Below are 23193 nucleotides of genomic sequence, written 5' to 3'. Positions count from 1 at the left end.
ACCTTAGCCTTCTATTCGGGAGGTCAGGGGTTCGATCCCAGGCACGCACCTCTAACTTTTCAAAGTTACGTGCGTTTTAAGCAAATAAATATCACTTGCTTTAACTAAATAATAATTTAAGTTTAACATTAATATAACGTTATATATGTTTTGTAAAATGTTTATTGATAATAAAGAATTTAAAAAATAAAAATAAAAATAACTTGCTTTAACGGTGAAGGAAAACATCGTGAGGAAACCTGCATGCCTGAGAGTTTTCCATAATTTTCCCAAAGGTGTGTAAAGTCTGACAAATGACACTGAGCCAGTGTGGGCTGTAGCGTAGGTTATCCGTTATGGGAGGAGACCCGTCTTTAGTAGAGGGCCGGCGATGGGTTGATTATGATGACAACTAAGAATTCCGTGCATTGAGAGAACAAATCGCCTGAGATAAAATTGAAAAGGAAAGTAAAGAAATATGTAGTGCAATTATCACTTTCCAAGTGAATGGAAACAACTTTAAAGAATATTTTGCCTTTTGTAGGACATTGCAATTGTTATTCTGTTCGGATAAAGGCTCGTAAAATATAGATTAGCGCAGTTTATTATCTGTTCTTCACGACCTTTACAACAATAAGATATAAATCTTCCTTGTCTAAGATAAACGGTGAAAGTAAGAAACTTAAAAATTACATCTATTGTTTCTTTGCGTAGGTACCTACTTTGGTAGGTATCTTCTATAAAATATTAATCATGCTTCCATAAGAATCTCTGGAAAAAAGACACCCAAGATCTACATACGTATAATATTATTAAAGGTATGTTTATATAAAAGTTAATCTATTTTTGTGGGTCCCGAATACATTCATATATCATTCATCCAATAAAAAATAAAATAAAATAAAATCTTTTTTATTCGTATAAACTTTTGCAAGTACTTACGAATAGTCGGATGCATCTACCAATTAAATTGAAAGTAAAATAATTGTTAAAGGAACTTGCGGTAAGGTAGGTATCTAACATGGTACCATCAACGTATAATAAATAGGAGTCGTGCGAGTCATTCATACAAAGAGACATTGCAACGCTTGCCGGGGAATAGCTAGTTAAAAAAATATTGATACCTAATAATTAATTTTTAAAAAAGTAGATAATTTCAATGTATTCCATTCAGTTATAGGTAAGTATCTACATAAAAGCAGATTTTTTATCATTATTAATGGTGAAGCTTCTGCTACGGAGTGCGACAGTCGACTAAAATTGAACCTATGAACTATTTCCCACCGAAGCAAGAATACAGTGTTCATCCATATCATCTTGATTGACACAATCCTAAGCTCTAACTTTGAACATCCCACTACGTTTATTGTAACTTAGTACTTGCAAATAGTCTTAGAAAGGATATCTTTAGCAATACCATTGTCCATTCAAAGGTCGGTCGTCGGCCCGCATCTGACGGCCAGCTCACACGCATACGGCACACACATCGAATTTGGCCGTAGATACATTGGACGTACCTAATTGTAAATTGTAATAATTATCCTGGGTTTGCTTCTAGCCTGGATTCAACGAAAAAAAAAATTGTCGCTCACTTTCCATGTTCAGATTTTTTTAACGCCTCTGCATGTGTAATAATTACAGTAACAATTTCAACTTTACAGCTCTCTAGTTTATTTTAAAATTGACTATGACACATATACATACTGGACGAAACTATAAGGATTCTTTGTTTTACCTCGAAACTCCAAAAAAAATAAGTATACTTAGCTAAATGGAATAGAATAGAAATATTTTTCATTCAAATAAACTTTTACAAGTACTTTTGAATCGTCAAATGCAGGCTCGATCTGCTTATCGTACGTCCAAATTCGATGTGTCTACAAAGCCCTACAGCGCCTCGGCGTGCAGGTCCCGGAAGGCTGTCGTGCCTCCATCGCTCTCAACAACGAGCCCCATTGTTATGTCGATTTATTGCCTCCTTATAGCGCGATACCGCTGGCCCTTTCTGTACTCTAAATAAATACGGTTACACTATTACACTTGAGTACAGTTAACTTGTTGCGGCTCGTTCAAACTCTTGTATTCCTTATGTTGCGAAAATGAAGAAGTCGAAAGAAGAAGTTGAAAGAGGGTGCGTTTGGAACCCTCGTAACTTTAGTTTTAACTTGACTTAATTAATTATCATCATTATATCATTATACAAATTTAGCAATTAACACTCAAAAATGATAAACGTGCTTAAAATGCACATAACTCCGAATAGTTAGTGGTGCGGTGCGTGCCCAGGATCAAACCCCGGAGCCCCGACTAGGAAGCCGACGTCTTCATCACTAGGCTATCAGCGCTTTACTGCTTGCGTCCATTCATATACTTATTTATCTTGAATAGCAGTTAGTTTAGTATGGTTTTTAAAACTAATAGCAGTTAGTTTGGTATTAAAATTAATAACAGTTAGTTTAGTATAGTTTTTAAAACTGAGCAGATTTTGTTGTTGTTGACGAATTCAAGTTTATCGAGTCCCAAATAAAAGATAAAGATTCGCCTTCAGTTCTCAGAGGTAATTAAGTTATGGTTTTATAATTTAATACATTATTATTTAAATAGAATCATCGATCCTCATATTGTGATCAATAAAATTAACATTAGAAAGTCGTTGTTATTTACATTAACAATTAGCTGATACCCGCGGGTTCGCCTACGTGGATTTAGGTTTTTAAAATCTCGTGGGAACTTTTGATTTTCCAGGACAAAAGTAGCCTATCCGTAGTCGCTCGTCCCCGGGATGCAAGGTATCTCATTACCAATTTTCACATACTATATTATATATTATTCATATGCTATATACTATATGCTATATTTTCATATACCAATTTAACATAGGGATTGAGGAGTTGAAATCCAAATTATTTATGGACCGTAGTTGAATCACATTGTTCTATCTACGCTTCTAGAGTTATGAAGTCCGTCTCTGTAGCTGATATTATTGACCATATTATTGAGGATAAGGGCGAACAATGCAGCCAAGTTGAGATGCTCAAACAATTTAACGAAACATCATTCAATTCATTTAAAATAACAATACCGACGAGTAAAAAAAACACGTTTTTGGATACTAACTTCTGGCCCGCTGGTTTAGTTTACCGTCGATACCGACAACGTCGAAATCCCGCCGTCTATACACAACCCCATAATGAACAGAGCAAATAAACCACTTACTTAATTAACCCTTAACTTGGCAAGAGATAAAAGTATTATTTTTATTATAATTTTGGCATACTTTGCTTTAAATTTACATAAATAAATAGGGAAAAATAAAATAAAAAATCCAATGCTTGCAGTTTTTTTGAAAATACATTTATCATATTATATGAAAATACAATGTAGCAAAATTTCTCTAACGATTAAAAAAATACTACGCAAATCGGTTCAGAAATCTCGGAGATTTTGGTGTATATACATAGGTAGAAAAAACAACTCTTCCTTTTTAAAAGTCGGTTAAGAAAGTAACCTATGTTACTCCTTGGTTAATCCTCTACTTGTGTGTGAAAGTCCCGTCAAAATAGGTTCAGCCGTTCCGAAGATTAGCCTGTTCAAACAGACACACAGACAGATAGACAGACAGTTATGATACATAATACAGTTCAAATAACCCTTTAGCTTAATATGAGGTAGTTATTTCGAAATTACAGACACTTCAATTTTGTTTAGATATAAGTAGGTACGTGTAGACAAAGATATGTAAAAACTTTCTTTATTAAAAAACGTAACTTTATCTTATTTAGTTTTAAAAAGGAACCATTATTATTATTGATGTAAAAGTAAATTTATTGCAAAATAATATATAATTTACATTAAAAACTCGGTCTATCTCTAATTTCCATATGAAATAATATAACTTAAGATTTTTTGTCAAATAACACGATAAAACATCACAACATATAAAAATCTAAAATAGGAACGAATCCTTTTAAAGTCAGATAAGAATAACGGACCAACTACCTACAACCTCAATTAAACTACTTATTATAGACTAGCTGATGCCCGCGACTTCTTCCGCGTAGATTTATACACAAAAAGAAGTAGGTACATAGATACGTTACGCGTACATACCTACGTATCAAAAACACTTGTCACATTTTTTGTAGAGCTATTACCGATGACAATTTTTATCTCAGAATAATACCTGTGGAAGTAGCCCTATTGTGACTCTTACTGTTAGAGCGAGATAGCTAAATGCATTTAGGCTCTTATTAGAACGTGACAAAATGATTATTTTCTGTCCTTATCACCGTGGCCACTTTTTTTGTTGGTCAAGATGTATTTGTAGGACTTTGAATTTTTTATATATGTAGATAAAAGTAAATCGTACTGATTAAACTATTACCTACACCTGAGCGACAACTAGGCTATGTGGGTTGTACAAGTCAGTATTCATACAGCCATGAGCCGTCCCTTGAAGCCTATAAGTAAAATGGTCCAAACTCCAAACAAAGCCAGGCTTTTGCATTCCATTTTGCTTTTATTGGCCTTCAAAGTTTTAAGGTAACAGTTACCTAACTGTAGCGTAACTTAACCGCCTGAAAAACAACTGGGCATTAGTCTTACGTGACACCAGTAAGCTCAAGTTTACACAGCACGACAATATTACTAGATTTCGCAATTTAAGAAATGACTTAAGTTACGTCCTCGTGTAAAAGAGTCACGGTCAATGTCACAGTATTTCGTTATAAAACTGCTTTGCTCTCTCGTAGTAATGCCCTTTGCCCCGAGCGGGTTCTTAGAATCCTTATTTCTTCTCGTCTCAGTAATAATTCAGTTTAAACTGCTAAAACGTGACACGGCGCTTGTTTAACGTATACCGTTTCATTCCGTCCAGTCCTTAGGAACAGCATGGGTACAAAAATAGCAAGTTTAAGTTGTGCTTTGTTCAAGTATTCCTAGAATACGCTGTAAGTAGTACTAAGTAGGTAATATATTCTGCAATCAGGGTAGCAATAGCTAAACAGTTATATTAGGTATCTATGTATGAATGTGGTATGGATGGACCGCAATGTACCTTAGTAGACGAACAACACTTTTTGACGGTTACTTATACACATGTAACCGTCAAAACGTCATGGCCGCAATGCTGGACATAGGTCTCTTTTAGGGACTTTCACACGCCACGGTCTTGCACAACGCACAGTGCACTGCCTGAATCCAACGGCTTCCTGTTACTCGGTTGATGTCGTCTGTCCACCTAGTGGGAAGTTTGCTAACGCTGCGCTTACCTATACGAGTTTGCCATTCTAGCACCTAGGGATCCCGACGTCTATCAGTTCTTCAAACTATGTGCCCCACCCATTGGCACTTCAGCTTCGCAATCCGTTGAACTATGTCGGCTATGCTGGTTCTTCTACTGATCTCCTCATTTCCGATTTGATCATGTAGAGAAACCCGAGCATAGCTCTCTCTACCTATCGCCCGTTGAGTGACTCTGAGCTTTTATAGTGCACGCACTATAGTACCACAGTTTTACGGTGATAGTAGGTACGATGTAATTATAGTGGGCGTCAAGATTAAGTCGAACGACCAAGTGTATACTTATGTATTAGAGCTATTTTTAATCAGTATCAACCATCACAGGATATACTCGTAAGTCGTAATAAGCGTCCTTCTGCATGCAAAACGGTGCTATAAAACTGCGAGTCAGCTAATTATCACAAGTAATGCATATAGTACATCGTAAAACTGTGGTATACGTAGGTATACTTCATTCGTTATAAAAGATTCATGGTGCTATAAAATATGAGAACTTAATAAAGTTTTTACTCTGAAAAACGGTAAAGTCCGTATAATAACTAAACCAGAGTTAAATCTGATCGCACACTATTAATAGTTATTGGTATTAGATTGTGTTTAGTATAACAAAATTAATGCTAAGTTTTTGCTAGCGTACCTACTGGTTACACACTGCAAGAGACACTACAAAACGCGTGACGCGGCCGAAAATTCAACGCGTGTAATTTATTAGTGTGCGTTTAAACTATCGTGAGTGATTTCCGGGATCATCTATTTGTCTTTTCTATCGGTACATCGCCACCATGTTCCATCGTGTAACGCGCTGAAAAAGACGCTGCAAGTTGGGCCGCGTACTTTTCAGCGCGTTTTTCACAAAATGTCATGTTGCTAACATTTTTTAAGAACTGCATTGTGGCACCTGCACTTGTGGACATCATCTCTATCGTTATTGCAATATGTTTTATAGTTTCACTTTGGTTTTTTTACATAAAAACTATAATGACAGCTATATACCTAGTCGTTTTTATACATAGCGATGTAGCCATTAAAGTATCATTATACTAAAGCTTTTGTACTGTCTTGGTACCTACATAAAAAGTAACTGAACGTTTAGTGAACCTAGCTATTATTTACGAATTATTTTATTAAGTTATTTAAGAATTTGTGTGTAGGCCTATGTCCGTTCTTACCATAGAACTAGGCATCAGCTTAGCTAACGCCCAGTACTGAAATTTTACCTGTCGCGTAGCGTTGCGCTCTTTTGTCATTCTGTATCTACATGAATTCTGTTATTTGTACAAAAAAAGATCAAAGTTTCAAAATTTGTATTTTTTCGACACACACACAAAAATAAAAAATCTGGTTTCATATGATACTCACTTGGAAAATTTAAAATACTCATTATTTGCTCACCTTTTAATTATTTTTTGTGATGTGACCACAAATTCACAGTTTTTGGATTCTTTTCCTTTACTTGTGTTATAAGGTGTATATACCCTATAGGTTTTCTTGACAGATACGACAGACGGACAGACAACGAAGTGATCCAACCAGGATTCCTTTTTTTCTTTTGAGGTACGGAACCCTCAAATAAGCCGCAAATAGATCAAATATGATTACAAAAACGCCTCAAGACATAAATACTCAGACAGGATTTATAGCATAGAGGATGGATTGATAATGCTTCCCACGGGACATGGCCTATTAGAGCAAAGCTTGCTCCTTAGGACGATTACATGCAAAATGCAAATACTAACGACCGATACAAATCTGATCGATCACAAATTACACATCCTTGTTTTAAAGAGCTCACATTACAAGAGTAGCTGCTGATGCGTAGAAATTCTCAGTTATAGGTAGATAACTTAGATTAAATACTTTTAAAAGGCTGCATAATATTATTGAAAATGGGACTTTTGTCGGTCTTTAATCTAAATGCATCAATATACACGATTGGATGGATAGGTTACAATCTGTTACAATTTTATTTTAACTTAAAATTATTTCAATCCGAAAATTGCAGCAATATCCTTCTTATATTTTTTTTGCCCATCCCTCTTGGGCATTATTAATAATGCCCAGTTAATCACGTTGCCCGTAACATATACATTCTTTCCGAGAAAATGACACGAGCTTTTTCTAGGTAGGCGCGTAACATGTAAAATATCATCATCATCACTTCCTGTACCTACTTGATACTAACCAAGAACAAAACCTACCTACACAGTACACACTTACACCGTCAACAAACTAGCCGTGTCTATTTCTAAACCTTAGTAATTTATATTCCAAACCTAGTCTAACCCCTTATGCATTGTATGGTAAGTATTGTATAGCTTTTTTCAGTTCCTGGACATAATGCGCATTAAATTCCTGAATCAATTAGTGTGCCTTGAAAGTCTTGTAAGGTTGCCTTCTATTCTAAAGCAGACCGATTCCCACTATAATCAATAATTGACGCCAAGTCGCGCACAATGTATTTCATCGCGAGATAGATATTTTTTATATTTGTAATGGATAACCTAAGTATTATGTACTAGCTGATGCCCGCGACTTCGTCCACGATGATTTAGGTTTTCAAAAATCCCGTGGGAACTCTTTGATTATCCGGAATAATAAGTAGCTAATGTCACTCTCGAGGTTTTTAACTATAACCATGCAAAAATAACATCGATCCGTCAGTCGCTCCGTTGTGACGTGATTGAAGGACAAAGCAAAAAAATTAATAAACCAACAAACAAATACACTTTGATGATATAGTTTCAATACAATATAATCACCGACTCTGAATCAGTTAACTCATAGTGAACACCGAATATTTCAAAAATATTAACACATTGACTCTACAGAACCTACAATTATAAGCAATTGTCTTAAATACCATTGAATTATTTAATTTACTTAGCTCGAAACAAATGACGATTTAGCCATTATGTTGCAGGGAAATCTTCGATGTTAGACAAAGTCCGTAGTTACTGGCTACGTCACGCGTCCGGTTAATTTTACAAACTCGGAGCTCCTATAAGTTTATGAGCTAGAAGTGTTAATTAAGACCCGTTAGGTCGTAAGTTCGTTTCACAAGCCTTTTAACTAACGTAATTATGCTAAACTTTTTTTGTTACTGACGTTGAATGTTGAAGTAGATATAGTATGCGTGGGAAACTTTATAAAGTAGATAATGCAAAAAAAAACCATTTATCTAGTTTACACCTTATTCATCATGGCATTTGTATTTAGCTAAGCCAAGGTTCTCTAAACGCATAAGTTTCTGGATATTTAATTAACCAACTTCTATTTACTTATTTTTCTCAATTTAAAATATTTCATTCTATGCAAGGTTTTTGTCTGGTGGGAGGCTTCGGCCGTGGCTAGTTAGCACCCTACCGGCAAAGCCGTGCCGCCAAGCGATTTAGTGTTCCGGTACGATGCCGTGTAGAAACCAAAGGGGTATGGGTTTAATAAAAACTGCCATACCCCTTCCAGGTTAGCCCGCTATCATTTTAGACTGCATCATCACTTATCACCAGGTGAGATTGCAGTCAAGGGCTAACTTGTATTTGAATAAAATAAAAAATAAAAAAATTGTTTTTACTCTCCCCATGTTTAAAATTAGTGGCCACTGGCAAGGGGTTTTAAGCTTTTTCATTTTGTAAACTTAGAATGCAACATTAAGTGGTACTTGGACGTTCAAGATTAACATTAAACTCGCTGTCAGAAATTGTTATCATTCAACAGTAAATTCTTTCATTAGGACGTGGAAGTCACGCGAGGTCTACCACAATTTCGAAGAAGACCGCCACAGTTATGTCTTTATTACGTTACCACAAATTCTTCTGTCGTCTGTGGTATGCTCGTTGCTGGAGTTCCGTTGTAAGAAAAAGCTGAGTGAAAACTGAAACCTCACGAAAGGCTATACTTTTGAAGCGCTTTTTCAACTAGCGATCTACCAACGCACAGCTGAAACTATTTGACGGATCGGGCTGAAATTTGGCATGCAGATACCTAGTATGATGCAAGCGTCTGCTAAGAAAGGATTTTTGAAAATATAACCCCTAAAAGGGTGAAATAGGGGTTTGAAATTTGTGTAGTCCCGAGCATAAGCTAGTTACAACTGTAATTTTAGAGCGTATTTTCTCGCACGTGGTTCGGATTAGTGCAAAACAGCTCTAGAGACTTAAAAAAAAAATGGTTGTTGTACAGCTGACCGTACCTAATGTGTAGAAGGGTCACTGCACACACACAAGCAAGGTTCCTGATGAAGGCAACTAATTGGATAAATTTAGGACGATTAATATTGATCATCCTATGTGGAGCGAAACTAATAGATACCTACGACACTTTGTTTGAATAACTATAGTCATCAATTTAATAGATTTAATCCAATGCAGGCTTACAATCGGAATCATACAAGTTTATTGTATAGCTAATGTCTGCGATTTGTCCGCGTGGACTTTAGTTTTTAAAAATCCCGTGGAGACTGTTTGATTTACTCGCCAAATAATATAATGGCCATAGTTTGCAAATTGACATGAATAGGTTGGTCGTTACTGTTAATGCATTAGGTATATGAACCAGAAAAATATGTCGAACGGAAGCAACCCGCTATAGGCGATTCATTATAAGCTTTATAACACTTTTTTTTCATCAATATCATTATTAGTTAATCATGTATCAAGCTTGTATCAAGTCATGGCATTCTTTATTTTCTTACGACGTTATTATTCAAAATGAAGACGTAGTTTTTGCGGTCACACTTACAATTATCTAAGGGTATGTTCATATTGTGCTTGAAAACTGTGAGTTTTTTATTCTTAACAGCACTGTGACTTTAAACATGAAACTTCTCAAACTATCTTGTTTTCATATATCTACTTAAATATCCTAGCATTAGGTATTAGAATATTAGATGCATACTTGTAAAAGTTTATTTGAATAAAAATCTTTCTATTACTATTCTTGATTATACGTAGGTACGTACTTTCTGTCTTCTATAACATGACTACAAAGTTATATACATTTTTTTGCAATGATTACCTTTGCAAAAAAAGTACGAGTAGGTACGCACATTGTGGAACTGGTCTTACAGGGCTATTCGATCTTTAATGGTGATCAGTAAAAAGAGATCTGGCCTTTCTACGTCTATTGGCTCATTCATTCAATCATTCGCCGTTAACGCTTTTACTATCGTCAAAGTCTCGCCGGAGAGATGATAAGCATCACACTTCATTACATGCCTAATCGAATATGCTTTTGTTCAATGAAAGAATCTACTTATCTACTTGTTATTAGTTATTACGTTCATAAAGATATTAATTATCGTCTAGTGATTTACTTTATCTCGCGAACAATAGGATATTTGATGGAATTTATCTGACGGTATACATGAAGGTGTGATCTACTGAATATCAACGCTCTTTATGACATATATTTTATCGAATATTATGCTTTTGTTCATTAATATTATTAGGAAAGATTTACTCTATTTAATGTACCTACCTACCCATATCTTCTAATAAAAAGATCGGGTTTTTTCCTTTAGATGAAGGAATAATTTCAATCACTTTCTTTCAATACAAAACTGTACCTACAACACATACTATACTATCTTTAGATTAATTTACCTATACAAACCTAATATGTATATGTTTATATGTAGGTAGGTATGTGGATATTTTTGGTTGAATGCTTAACAGGTAGGTATAGGTACGTAATAATATTGATAAATTAAACTGATAAAAAACTTTCAGCTGCTAAATTAAAGAAACTGATCCTTGTGCAAGAGAAATTCTCACAGTTTATTCTTTATCTTTTATTTAAGCTTTATATGAAGTAAGTATACAACAGCTGATGTACATACATAGATAAAATGAAGTTTGTAAAATTTCATTGTTGTAACGCTTGTAAAAACCGAATGTAGTATATAATGTCGTATGTCGTATGTAATGTCGACTCACTTTCTTCATGCATATTTCTATTTACAAAAAGTTCATAAATGTTTAGGAATATCTAGTCACGTGACAGTTTCGATTCCATCTTTTCCCTTCTTCCTGGTACCATTGATTGATCTAGGGTTTCGACTTTTGCCAACAGTCCTTAATCGAATCTTTCATGCATTAGGTATAGGTACCTAATCTTCGAATACAGAAATGGAAGCGAGCTAACCTGAAGAAGAGATTTGGCAATTAATTAAATTCGCAAATATTCCTACCTATATAAGGTATTTCAAGTATATATCGTTGTCACCTTATCGTTGCGGGAGAAAGTATGATTTGCAGATTGCGGAGTAATCTTTGCGATGCGATGGCTTGAATAGGTATAACGGTGGTGTCCGCAATAAACTGTATCGCACGATATAAATCATGGCCGGATGGTTCCATGGTCGTGACCCCACAGTGGAAATTGTCTTTCACGAGTCGATAATACGCGTGCGAGGGCATTACCTTCCCTTCCTCTCAAGTTAATATGATTCTAACTGTAAATCCTGCAGAAAATTATCAAGATTAGTTATGAATATTGTAAATGCGAAAGTGAGTTTTTTGACTTCCTGGTTTAATCTTATATCACTCCACAACAGAGCAACGGATCGAAATTAATTTTTGCATGACTATAGTAAGGAACTTGGAAAGTAACCCCAAAATTTATTGTTTTTTTTTTCTATTTTTGTATGAAAATCTTAATGCGGTTTACAGAATACATCTACTTACCAAGTTTCAACAGTATAATAGCTCTTATAGTTTCTGAAAAAAGTGGCTGTGACATACGGACGTACAGACGTACAGACATACAGACATGACGAATCTATAAGGTTTCTATTATGTTGACATTTTATTCATTACTAATATTTTGTTTTGATTCTATGAAGTCTATGTATAACTTGTATTTTAATTCCTGCTTATTTTTATGTTTTTAATTTAAGGTAATAATATTCAAACACCAGTTACGGTAAAATGTATAAGGCTCATCAGACATTGTTTCAACCTATTGTACCTGCATTTTATTGAATAAATAATTCATTCATTCATTCATTCCGTTTTTTGCCATTTGGCTACGGAACCCTAAAAATGGTGTTTTTAAAAGTTACGTAAGTACTCTCATTTTAGGGCTTTACGTAAGTTAAGTCATTGACCATTGGAACACTTAATTTTTTACTATTATAATCCTCGCACCATACATTTCGAAAACTCCAAATGCTACTACATTATTATTAATACATATAGATGCAAATTATTAGTTTTCGATACATGAATCACACACCCAATTTGTTAATGCGCTGCACTAGGTATATAAGGTGCTTTCAAGTGCTCTATTATTATTGAGTTAGTAATTACGGTACGGATAAGAAGACCTTTACTCTACCCCGTAATGTGCTTTTTAACTCTTCGAATCGAGTGAATTAGTCTAATAGCATAAATTACGTTTTATTCATGATCATTCTGAATGTGTTCAACGCGTGATGGGCGTGTTTTTAACCACTAGCTTTTGAATTCTGCAGCACTATGTATGAATAGGTATCTATGCTAAATGTTTTAAGTTACCACAATCATACCTACCTCCTTATCTTTTACTAGATGATGCTCACGATTGATCCGCGTCGATTTACGTTTTTTAAAAATCCCGCGGGAACTTCTTTTCGGAATGAAATGTAGACTATGTGTTAAGTTAGGGTATAAATTTAAATAGCCACATATCCAGTCTCATCTTGTCAGTTTCTACCACAATTCATTGAATCAATTTTGTTTTGTTACAGGAATTCAAACAGATCGAGCAGAGCACTCGTACGCGTCCGCGCAAGAATACAAAGAGGCTCTTGAAGCACTACGAAGGAACACAGGCGCTGTAAGTGTCCAGGCAGTAATTAATGTTGAAAACACGTGACCGGTAACACGACTCAGCATACATTTTCCTTTCAAAATCCGTATTTCTCCTCTTTCCGTGGATTTACTTTACTGCACTTGATTATGAATGTGAACTGTATTTATAAGCAGCAATATTGAAATTTGTCACCGGTCCTGAAAGATGGTAGGTATATCCCTGTATTAAAATATTTAGATATTTATGATCATTATGGCCTATTTGGATATCCCTGTATTAAAATATTTAGATATTTATGATCATTATGGCGTATTTGGATATCCCTGTATTAAAATATTTAGATATTTATGATCATTAAGTATGGCGTATTTTATTTAGTTTACTTATTACAGCCAAATTATAAGTTAATTTGACTGTACTTGTTACTAGGAGCGTAGCAAACCACAGCGCACTCTCGAATCGGAAATCATGAGGTCCGAAGAAGTAGAGCAGGAGTTGCAGGAAGAACTGTTACCAGACCCATGGGAGCTGAACAACACGGCGCGGAGCGATGTGGAGCTGCTGTTCTTCAACCGGGTGCCGAAGGTTGGGAGTCAGACCTTCATGGAACTGCTACGGCGATTGGCTATTAGGAATCAATTTGGTAGGTAATTTAGGCATAGTTATTTCTATAGCATTTTTGTTTCATGGATTTTACTGTAAGTATCCTAAACGCACGAATGTAGGTACATATATCGAGATAAAGATACATCAATCTCTCCTATTTGGGTTTGGACCACAATATGGTGTCCGAACTCTAGCTCTAATTTGGTCTTAAGCAGGTATTAGTAGCTTTTGATCCACTTTTAACTATATCTGCATCCGTGATCCTACTTAACTGCGCGCTTGCATAAGATCAACCATCGAAACAAATTCGTGAAATAAAACCAAGTGTCCACTGATAGTACCTAATTTCCGTAATTTCTTACAGAAATCAGCTTTTATATAAGTCACTTGTACTTGCACAAGAAATTGCAAAAGCTTATAATATCAGATATCAGTGGACGCTTGGCTATCATGAACATTTTTTGATAGTTTTCGTGAGTTCTGATTTTGTCGTTATAATAATAACGACAAACGAAAATGGATGTAAAATCACTTGTTTTACTGTCGCACGTTTTTTTTAAATACGTACTTACTATTTATACAAACTCGTTCTAGAATCTAGATGTTACCTACAGGTTTTAACTTAGGTACCTGATTTGCAATTGCCGGCAAAAATAACAATGAAGGAAAAACAGGATTCTAACATAAATTTTGTGAACTATCTCGGCTGCCAAGTGCCAAGATTTTATCTACGCGCACAGTGAAAACATAATGTAGGTAGTTGGTATCTAGTAGTAGGATGTAGATTGTCTTGTTTTTATCATCAGGTTATCAAACCTGGGCACTCAACCAGAACCAGGCATCTACATAAAGAAACTAAAAGTAACACACAGGAACAGAGAAAATTTATTATACTTACTACAACTTTGCATTTAACAAGTAATAAATACGATTGTAGTACGTAACCCTCGGTGCGCGAGTGTGACTCGCATTTGGCCGGTTTGTTCAAAAAGTTATAGCCAGTGTAACTCGGGATTATGTAAGGATTTTAACTATACCTACTCCGTATACCTATCCAAATCTGTTCAGGCATTTAGAAGTTTTGGTGGAATAAAAAAACTCACAGCGCCGAAAACATTACACTCCTTTTTTATGCAGTCGTGTAAAAAGGAAACAATAGGGAGGGATGTAACGCCACACAGTCTAAAATAAAAAAATAAAAGCAAAAGAAGATCTTTGCCTAGTTGTAGGGTGATAATAAAATTTAAATAAATAATGATTAGTATTCATAATTAATTACTCAAACTAATTAAGACATATTGTTTAAAAAAATATCAGCCTCTGTCGATTTACATAACAATACTAAATTATATTTTTCTTTTACTTGGTTAGTTGAACTTCGAGGTGAAGACAACAAGTCAAAAAAAACATTGAGCCTTCCTATGCATTGTCTCATCTAACACAATGATGTTTGAAACCTCATTGCGTTAATGATGACCTTTTTTTGTCTCATCGTAATAATTGTGTTTACATTGTTTGCTGTCGAAAATACACCGTCTTTAATCGAATTCAATGACGAGTTCTTCAAACACAACACATTGAATGAGGAGTTCTGATAGAATAGAAACTTTTCTTATTTAAATCAGTAAACTTTTACCACATACTTTTGCCTTTTAGATAGTCAATTTAATCTACTACTCGTTCGGGATGCCCTTTAAACTTTTTTAAACGAATTTTTTAAACTACATTAGGTATCATGTTAGTGCTGTAAAGGTTGAGACCACGGATTACAGAAATTATTCACTCATCTGTGGTTTAGACACACGCAATGTCGTTGCGGGATTAGCACGAAAGTAGTTATTACATTGTATGCTGTGATTCGCCAACTTTTAACGTAGAGCGAGTATTAATCAACTAAGTTGATTGCGATCATATTGTGTGGTCATTTAATTACTGTAATAATTGTCATCCCGGCGGTGCTAGGGCACGTGAGTAAATAGTTGTGCTGCCATCTGGCATTTTCGTTATCCTGAATTTACCATCTATATTCACCATATGTATTTACCATCGCAAATTATGCCTCTGCTTTATGTCATCGACGTGTCGCACATAATCTCACCATGTACTTATTGCGGCCTGCGGGACTGCCAAGCGTAACTGGAGATAAATGTATGAACCTACATAAGTAGCTTCTAGGCAACCTTTGACGACCTCCCTGGCGCAGTGGTGCGCGCTGTGGTCTTAATAGTGGGAGGTCCCGGGTTCGATTCCTGGCAGGGGTTTGGAATTTTATAATTTCTAAATTTCCAAGCGCGCTCCATCCAGCAGGTCTGATTGCAGCCAAGCGCTAGTCTATATATTTTTTAAAAAGCTCCCGTCCGTCCCTTAGAATAACAACCCGATCCCATCCCGATTCGCCACTTGACGTGCTCTCTTTAGCGAAAGTGTAAACACACCTTTAATTTATTAGATAGAGATTTATACATCGCTGGATAACTTTTACTTTTAATTCTTGCAACTAATTTGCTTGTATCCATTTGTATGTGATTTGTATGAATTAACTCCTTTTCAAAGGCAATTTCGAGCCTATTCAGAAAAGAAGTAATAAAATGACTTGCATATTGTCTCAGATGACTATTTGTGTTTCTTTATTTAATTCAAGATATGAAGCGATTGATCTTATGATTTCACCTGAAAGCAAGTGACAATGCTAGATGCAAACATACGGACCAGCCTACTTATTCGCCAACTCAATGTCTAACACCATATAATAGCCACCGAGTTCATTTGACATTTATCTTTAATCCATTGAAGATTTTCCACGAAAAATTATTTTATTATCATTCAATGAAACAGCAGTGTAGAACCAATCAATGTCAAATAAATTCGGTGGCTATCATTCGGTTTTAGACACTGAGTTAAATCACCCCACTGGAAGAAAGGGTTATGGCAGTATATTTATTTATATTAGCGTTTAAGCAAGCGTAGTGTGGGACGCCCTCCAGCACGATGGACTGACGATATAAAGAGGCTGGCGGGAAGTGGCTGGATGAGGAAGGCTGAGGACCGGGTGTGGTGGCGCTCTTTAGGGAAGGCCTATGTCCAACAGTGGACGTCCACAGGCTGATGATGATGATGATGATTTATATTAGCTACACGACATTGTGCCGGAAAGCCATTTGCGAATAGAGTGGAACAGTGAACAAAGCCTCCCACCAGACCAAAAGTAATTTAGAAATCCTTGACTTCTCTGACTCAGGAATTGAATCCAGGACCTCCCACTTTTAGACTTAAGACTTGAGAGTTAATCAAAATTTCTGTTCAGCAAAGCAGTTTAATAGAATGACTTGTTGTTATATTGTTGTAGTGTAACTCATCTATTCAAATTGGCTACCTAGCTTCCTTACCTTGAGAATGGTCAAATTACAATGACCGCTATTATAACGTCTTTATATGGTAGATATGGATAAACGAAGGACCTAATGAAACAAGGTCAGTGCACTATATGAATGCAGTCCCCTGTCTTTCATATATGGAAACAGGGCAAAAGGGCAAAGCTTCGCACAATAGGTACTAGCTCACTCTATTGGTGTATTGGTATAACGCGTAAAATTTAACTCCTCACGCGCCATTTTAACTTTTTGTGTCAAATTTCAAGTCAAAAGTATGGTTTTAGTCCTTAATTTAAAGGTGAGCCTTATTTTTGACATGACGACCCATAGAGTTAAAATGGCGCGTGAGGAGTCATTTTGTACAGACTATAAGTAAATAAATAAGCGCGCGCGCGTGTGTGTGTGTGTGTGTGTGAGTGTGTGTGTGTGTGTGTGTGTGTGTGTGTGTGTGTGTGTGTGTGTGTGTGTGTGTGTGTGTGTGTGTGTGTGTGTGTGTGTGTGTGTGTGTGTGTGTGTGTGTGTGTGTGTGTGTGTGTGTGTGTGTGTGGAAATGTTATATTATGTGAATTTGATTTAATTACAATGCCAAGACTTTATAAGTTGTTCTGATTGATCGTAAGAAAGAGTTAAAAGCCATTTAGTACATATCTTTTTAACTTTCGCCGCAGTTATAGTATAGTTATAGTTATAGTGTAGTATAATATAGGTTTACAACTTTATTATAGGTTTTTTATATATGTGTATATAATAGGTTTCATATTCATATTTGTAGCTTTCCACCGAGATGCAGTGCAGCGAGTGGAAACGATCAGGCTCGCGCCAGCGGACCAGCAAGTCCTTGTAAGCGTGGTGTCAGCACACACACCACCAGCCTCCTACATCAAGCATGTCTGCTACACCAACTTTACCAGGTATTCCATTATCTGTTACCATTAAAATTTAAATAGAGAGTAATAGAAGGTCCATTTAATATAACGCGTGATAATAACTCACAAACACAAGGGAGCAAAGCCGCGGGCGATTCATCATCATCATCAACAACCGCTAGACGTCCACTGCTGGACATATGCCTCTTGTACCGACTTCCACACGCTACGGTCTTGCACTGCCTGAATCCAGCGGCTTATACATATTGGTCTTACTAAGAAAACCAATTTAATTGCAATAAAAGTTATCCAACCAGGAACGATCTTTGTTTCTTGCGTAAAGTAATACGACGTAGGTACTACCTATTCGTTATTTTGTGTTAAGCACTTAACTATCGCATTTGGCACACATTTGATATTGCATTTTGGTATGGTTTAAGTACCTAACTCCATTTTGGCTCAAAGCGCAAGCAATGAATAGAATAATAGCGCAAGCAATGAAATGAATATAACAACTTGGATACCTTCGTATGAATAGGTTTACTTTAGGCAAATGACATCCATCTTTAAGACTATAGTCACTTTCCATCAGACGAGAAATTGCGGTCAGGTCTGTTCGGATGTTTAAAAAAACAAGAATTTTACGACTTCAACTGGCTGATTTAAAAATTACACTTTCATTTGATCAAAAAAGAAAAAAATTATAGCAGATATTAAGAGCACTCTAATTTGTAATACTTAGAAGAAAAAAACAAATTGCAAGCATCAATCAAAATATAACTGTCAGTGGATATGGAATAAATATTTAAGCGCCGCTACACACAATGGTACAGATGGTACTTAATTCACGAATCAATACAAAAGACTCGCTTCCGGATTCGTACTGAAGGAAACGATTAGTCTCGTTAGTATTATTATATACTAGCTGATGCCCGCGACTTCGTCCGCGTGGATTTAGGTTTTGAAAATCCCGTGGGAACTCTTTAATTTTCCGGGTTAAAAAGTAGCCTATGTCACTCTCCAAGTCTTTAACTATACCCATGCAAAAAATCACGTTGATCCGTTGCTCTGTTGCAACGTGATTGAAGGACAAACCAACAAACCAACAATACAATAAACCAACAAACCAAAAAACAAACACACTATCACATTTATAATAGGGGTAGTCATTCTGTGCTTAAGGTGACAACATACCAAGATACAAATAGCAAGGGAGAACCTTCTTCTCTTTGAGAAGATTTTTGGAACTCCGCTAAAAACGTCAGAGGTCGACTCTGATGTGACCGCGATATTTTACGGAGCGTTTGGTCCTGCTCGACCTCACCCGTATTTTCACTACCTACCTGAAAAATGCCCCTCCCACAGCACTAGTAGCAAACGTACTAAATATTAAGTTTTCTGTGCTAGCGGGTCTAGCGGCAGTGTGCAATCTTCTGAGTAGAGTCTGGTGGTACCTACCCTAAATAAGAATATGCTAATATGGGTAATTACTAATTATGATATAATTTTTGAAAATATACCTAAGTGTCCACTTTTGCAAAGAAATGTTGAGATACAATTTTAACAAAAAAACATTTTTAGGATTATAAATTTGATTAGGTTTTAATAATTTGTATTTAGGTAGGTATTTGGTGCTAATTCTGTTGTACTCTAACCTAAACCTAAACTAAATTTTAGATTCTTTAATTTTAGGATTTCTATTTCTAAACTGCATTCGCTTTTTTGCTTCAACTAAATTTAAACATCCTAAATGGCCGTCTAAAATGACGTTTGAATTGAATAGTAAGTGTTGCTATTTAAGATAACAAGAACTGCACTAAATTTGTGTTTGATTTTCCCCTTTAATCTTAAAACTATTTTTTGCGAAAAATATCGAATGATGTTACTTGAAATACAAAAATAATAACTTTACTTGATTTATTTAGGTCGAATCACAATAAAAGTGTTGAAAATTGAAGTTTTGTTCATTTTATCGTGTGAAGTAGGCTTAAGTGTTTGATCAAAAGTGCTAGAACCCAGAGCCGTAAAACCAGTTAAAAAAACAGATCTATTATTTTTGTTGCAAATATAATTTCTAACCTAATTTCTTTATGTTTTGTGGTTAAAGAATCTTAGTTTTTGTTACAAAACTTTGTGAAAATAGTGGTTATGTGCATAAAATAGATAAAAAAAAAAGAATTTTGCTTGGAATCTTACCTACCTACCTTACCTTGAAATCACCGAGGTACCTAATTGTCAAACTCTTGCTAGGAAATCAATGCAAACAGATGAAAAGCTATAATCCTAAATAACTGACTGCCACAGAGTACATTGAATATACAGGTAAAGGAATATACAGCGAGGAAGTTCTGAAACTTGGCGGTATACTTACAAATCTAGCGTGCAAGGACGTGGAACGAGGTATCCATGAATTCTGCTATGAATTCAACAAACTAAGGCGGTAATGTGATTTAAGGCATGAAAGTACCTACAAGATCAAGATTGAATGTATATACCTACGTGTATAATAATAATAATAACAGGTAACAGCTGGTATCATCATAATGATCAACTCATTGCCAGATCACCTCTCAAAATGTAGTTTGGCCATAGTCCACCACTCTGTCCAAGTGCAGATTGACAGACTTCACACACCTTTGAGAACACTATGGAGAACTCTCAGGCATGTAGGTTTCCTCACAATGTTTTCCTTCACGGTTAAAGAAAGTGATACTTAATTGCTTATTAAACAGCTAGTACATATTATAATATAGCAAAAAATGGAAGTGTAGCATACCTATATAAAAATAATAATTACAGGCAACAGTTAGTATCATCACACGATCAACTCATTGCCGGCTGACTACTGAGCAGGGGACTCCTCTCAAAACGGGAAGAGTTTGGCCATTGTCCACCACTCTGGCCGAGTGCACATTGACAGATTTCACACACCTTTGAGAACACTATGGAGAACTCTCAGGCATTTAGGTTTCCTCACAATGGTTTGGTTCACCGTTAAAGAAAGTGATGCTTAATTGCATAGTAAACAGCTAGTATGCATAGCAAAAAATTGAAGTGTAGGATACATTAAACCTTTCAACACATCATCATAACAAACTTTCAACGTTGATAATTTTTATTTCAGTCCATTTCATGAAACCAAGTATATGGAGTCTGCGAGTTAAAAAGATGTTCCGTCACTCATCTACCAAAAATGAACAGTTGTTTCCTAAACTTAATTTTTATTTAAATGTTATTGAAATAAATATTAATTATGTACAGTACAGAATGAAACATATGTATATGTTTTATTATTTTATTTAATAAAAGTAATTGTTAATTATCTGATTGAAGTTTTCTTGCTTTTGTTAGGAAATTCTTGCCTTCATCATACTGAGCAGCTGTAGTATGACTTAGTTGTACTAGTACTACCTGAAAAATGAAATTTATAATCTATAGGTATAAATAGTTCAAAATTAGTTTTCAGTCCCTATTTATATCAATTTCAATGCAGTCTTCACCATAAGAATTATAAAATCATTTTTTGAGGTTTGCATATTCTTTGGCTAAAATCTATAGAGTACTTATACTTTGAATTAGCTCAGACTAGACATAGTTAAAACATAATACTTTAAGCACAGATATGTATAGAGAGCATACTTTGACTTTGCTCTGACGTAAGTTTCAGTTAAAACGAGACAGATTTATGCCAATGATATAACTCTGTCTCTTTTATCAGTATCTTAAGTCTATGCAAAGTCAGAGGTCTATAGATTTCAAACTAAATAAAGGTTGAGTCTATAGATTTCTGTATTAATTTGTAGAATTATAGGAATGTGTAGAAAACTTTAGTCCGTTTTCAATAAAATAGATCTAGAAAAGATAAAAGAAATCAAATTATTTTTTGACGTTATTTCTCTTCTAACTATGGGTTCCATACCTCAAAAGGAACCATTATAGGATCACTTTAGGTACTAGAAGTACCCTATATACTTCTTGTGACCTAAAGGCAGGTAGCTAGGTCAGTACATCATCATCATCATCATCATTATCAATCCATCGCCGGGTCACTACTACTGAGCACGGGTCACCTCTCAGAATAAGGTGTTTTGGCCATAATCTACCACACTGACCAAGTGCGGATTGGCAGACTTCACACATTTTTGAGGATGTTATGGAGAAGTCCTAGCTTTTCTCTCTCTCTTCATATTACATATTATGTAAATGTAAAAATATAAACTGACTGACTGACATCAGCATATAAGCTGCTGACTCCTGAGTCTAGTAATTTATTAAGCTGCTGAGTTTAAAAACTTGAGAATTTGCATGTAAGGAACGTTTACTTTAAGTAGGTATATAGACCACTACGACATAATTTTCAGATACTTACATAGGTACTTATTCCACCCGAACAAAGCTGGGGCAGGTACAACTCAGGCAGGTCAGCTAGTTAACCTGAAATGTGATACCCATATGGGTATGGGTATACCTTTATAGGTAAACTCAACAAGATCCTATCATGATATGTTTAGGAATTACAAGATGTATCTACTAGGTACTTCTCAACTAAAACTTATCAGATGATTAAAGTGAACCCAGGCTATGTCAGTTAGTTGTAGTTATCTATACTGTACTGTAGCTAGTATAAGTACCTACTTATGCATGTAATAGGTAGTCTTTCAAGCAGGTATCTACTGAGTTGAAAATAAAGAAGTAACTGGGTACTACTCAAGTACTTAGTTCAATACTAGGGGTATGTAAGTATAAGACATAACTAAATGTAAAATCTGTTAATTTAGCCTATAAATAAACCTTTAGGTGAACTCATTAAGATTTTAGAACTTAAACTTTATTATAAGTACCTACTCTACCACCACACTTATTCTGCTTTATTTTTGATATGTTTAGCAATAAGTAGTAGGTAGTAGGAATTAATCTCATTGATAATGATAACAAGGCATCAAGTTTTACCTTGGCATACCTAATTGGCAAAGATTTATGTTCACACTAATATTTAGGTAGCTACCTATGCAAGTTTTTGTCTCTGGGTATGTTCCTTTATGCATCTAACCTAGTTGGGCACAGAGATTTTTCACAAGGACACATACTAGTGAAGGATATACTTATAGGCTACTTTTATTAGGTAGGTAGGTAAGCTAAGTACCTACAGAAAAGTATCTTAGTCCCACAGTATTTTCGAACAGCTGCCACTTGCTAGTTAAGAAATAAGGAGACTTAAGGATCTTAGGTTTGCCTTGCTGAAGCCGCCAGGATGTCTGTGGAGGTGTCTGATACTCTTA

General features: G+C 35.4%; 1 protein-coding gene across 1 annotated transcript in view; it reads left to right on the top strand.

Moving 5' to 3' along the window:
• Positions 1–23193, top strand: part of pip (heparan sulfate 2-O-sulfotransferase pipe) — a 93416-nt gene that overhangs the window by 56458 nt on the left and 13765 nt on the right. Inside the window, exons 4-6 of the mRNA XM_034975435.2 lie at positions 13007–13095; positions 13501–13714; positions 17821–17959. Coding sequence (XP_034831326.2) covers positions 13007–13095; positions 13501–13714; positions 17821–17959 — 442 coding nt within the window. The remainder of the gene's footprint in view (positions 1–13006; positions 13096–13500; positions 13715–17820; positions 17960–23193) is intronic.

Source organism: Maniola hyperantus, chromosome 14 (assembly GCF_902806685.2).
Source record: "Maniola hyperantus chromosome 14, iAphHyp1.2, whole genome shotgun sequence".
Classification (NCBI taxonomy): Eukaryota; Metazoa; Arthropoda; class Insecta; order Lepidoptera; family Nymphalidae; genus Maniola; species Maniola hyperantus.
The sequence above is the reverse complement of the archived record's forward strand: the minus strand, read 5'-3'. Positions and strand labels throughout refer to the sequence as shown.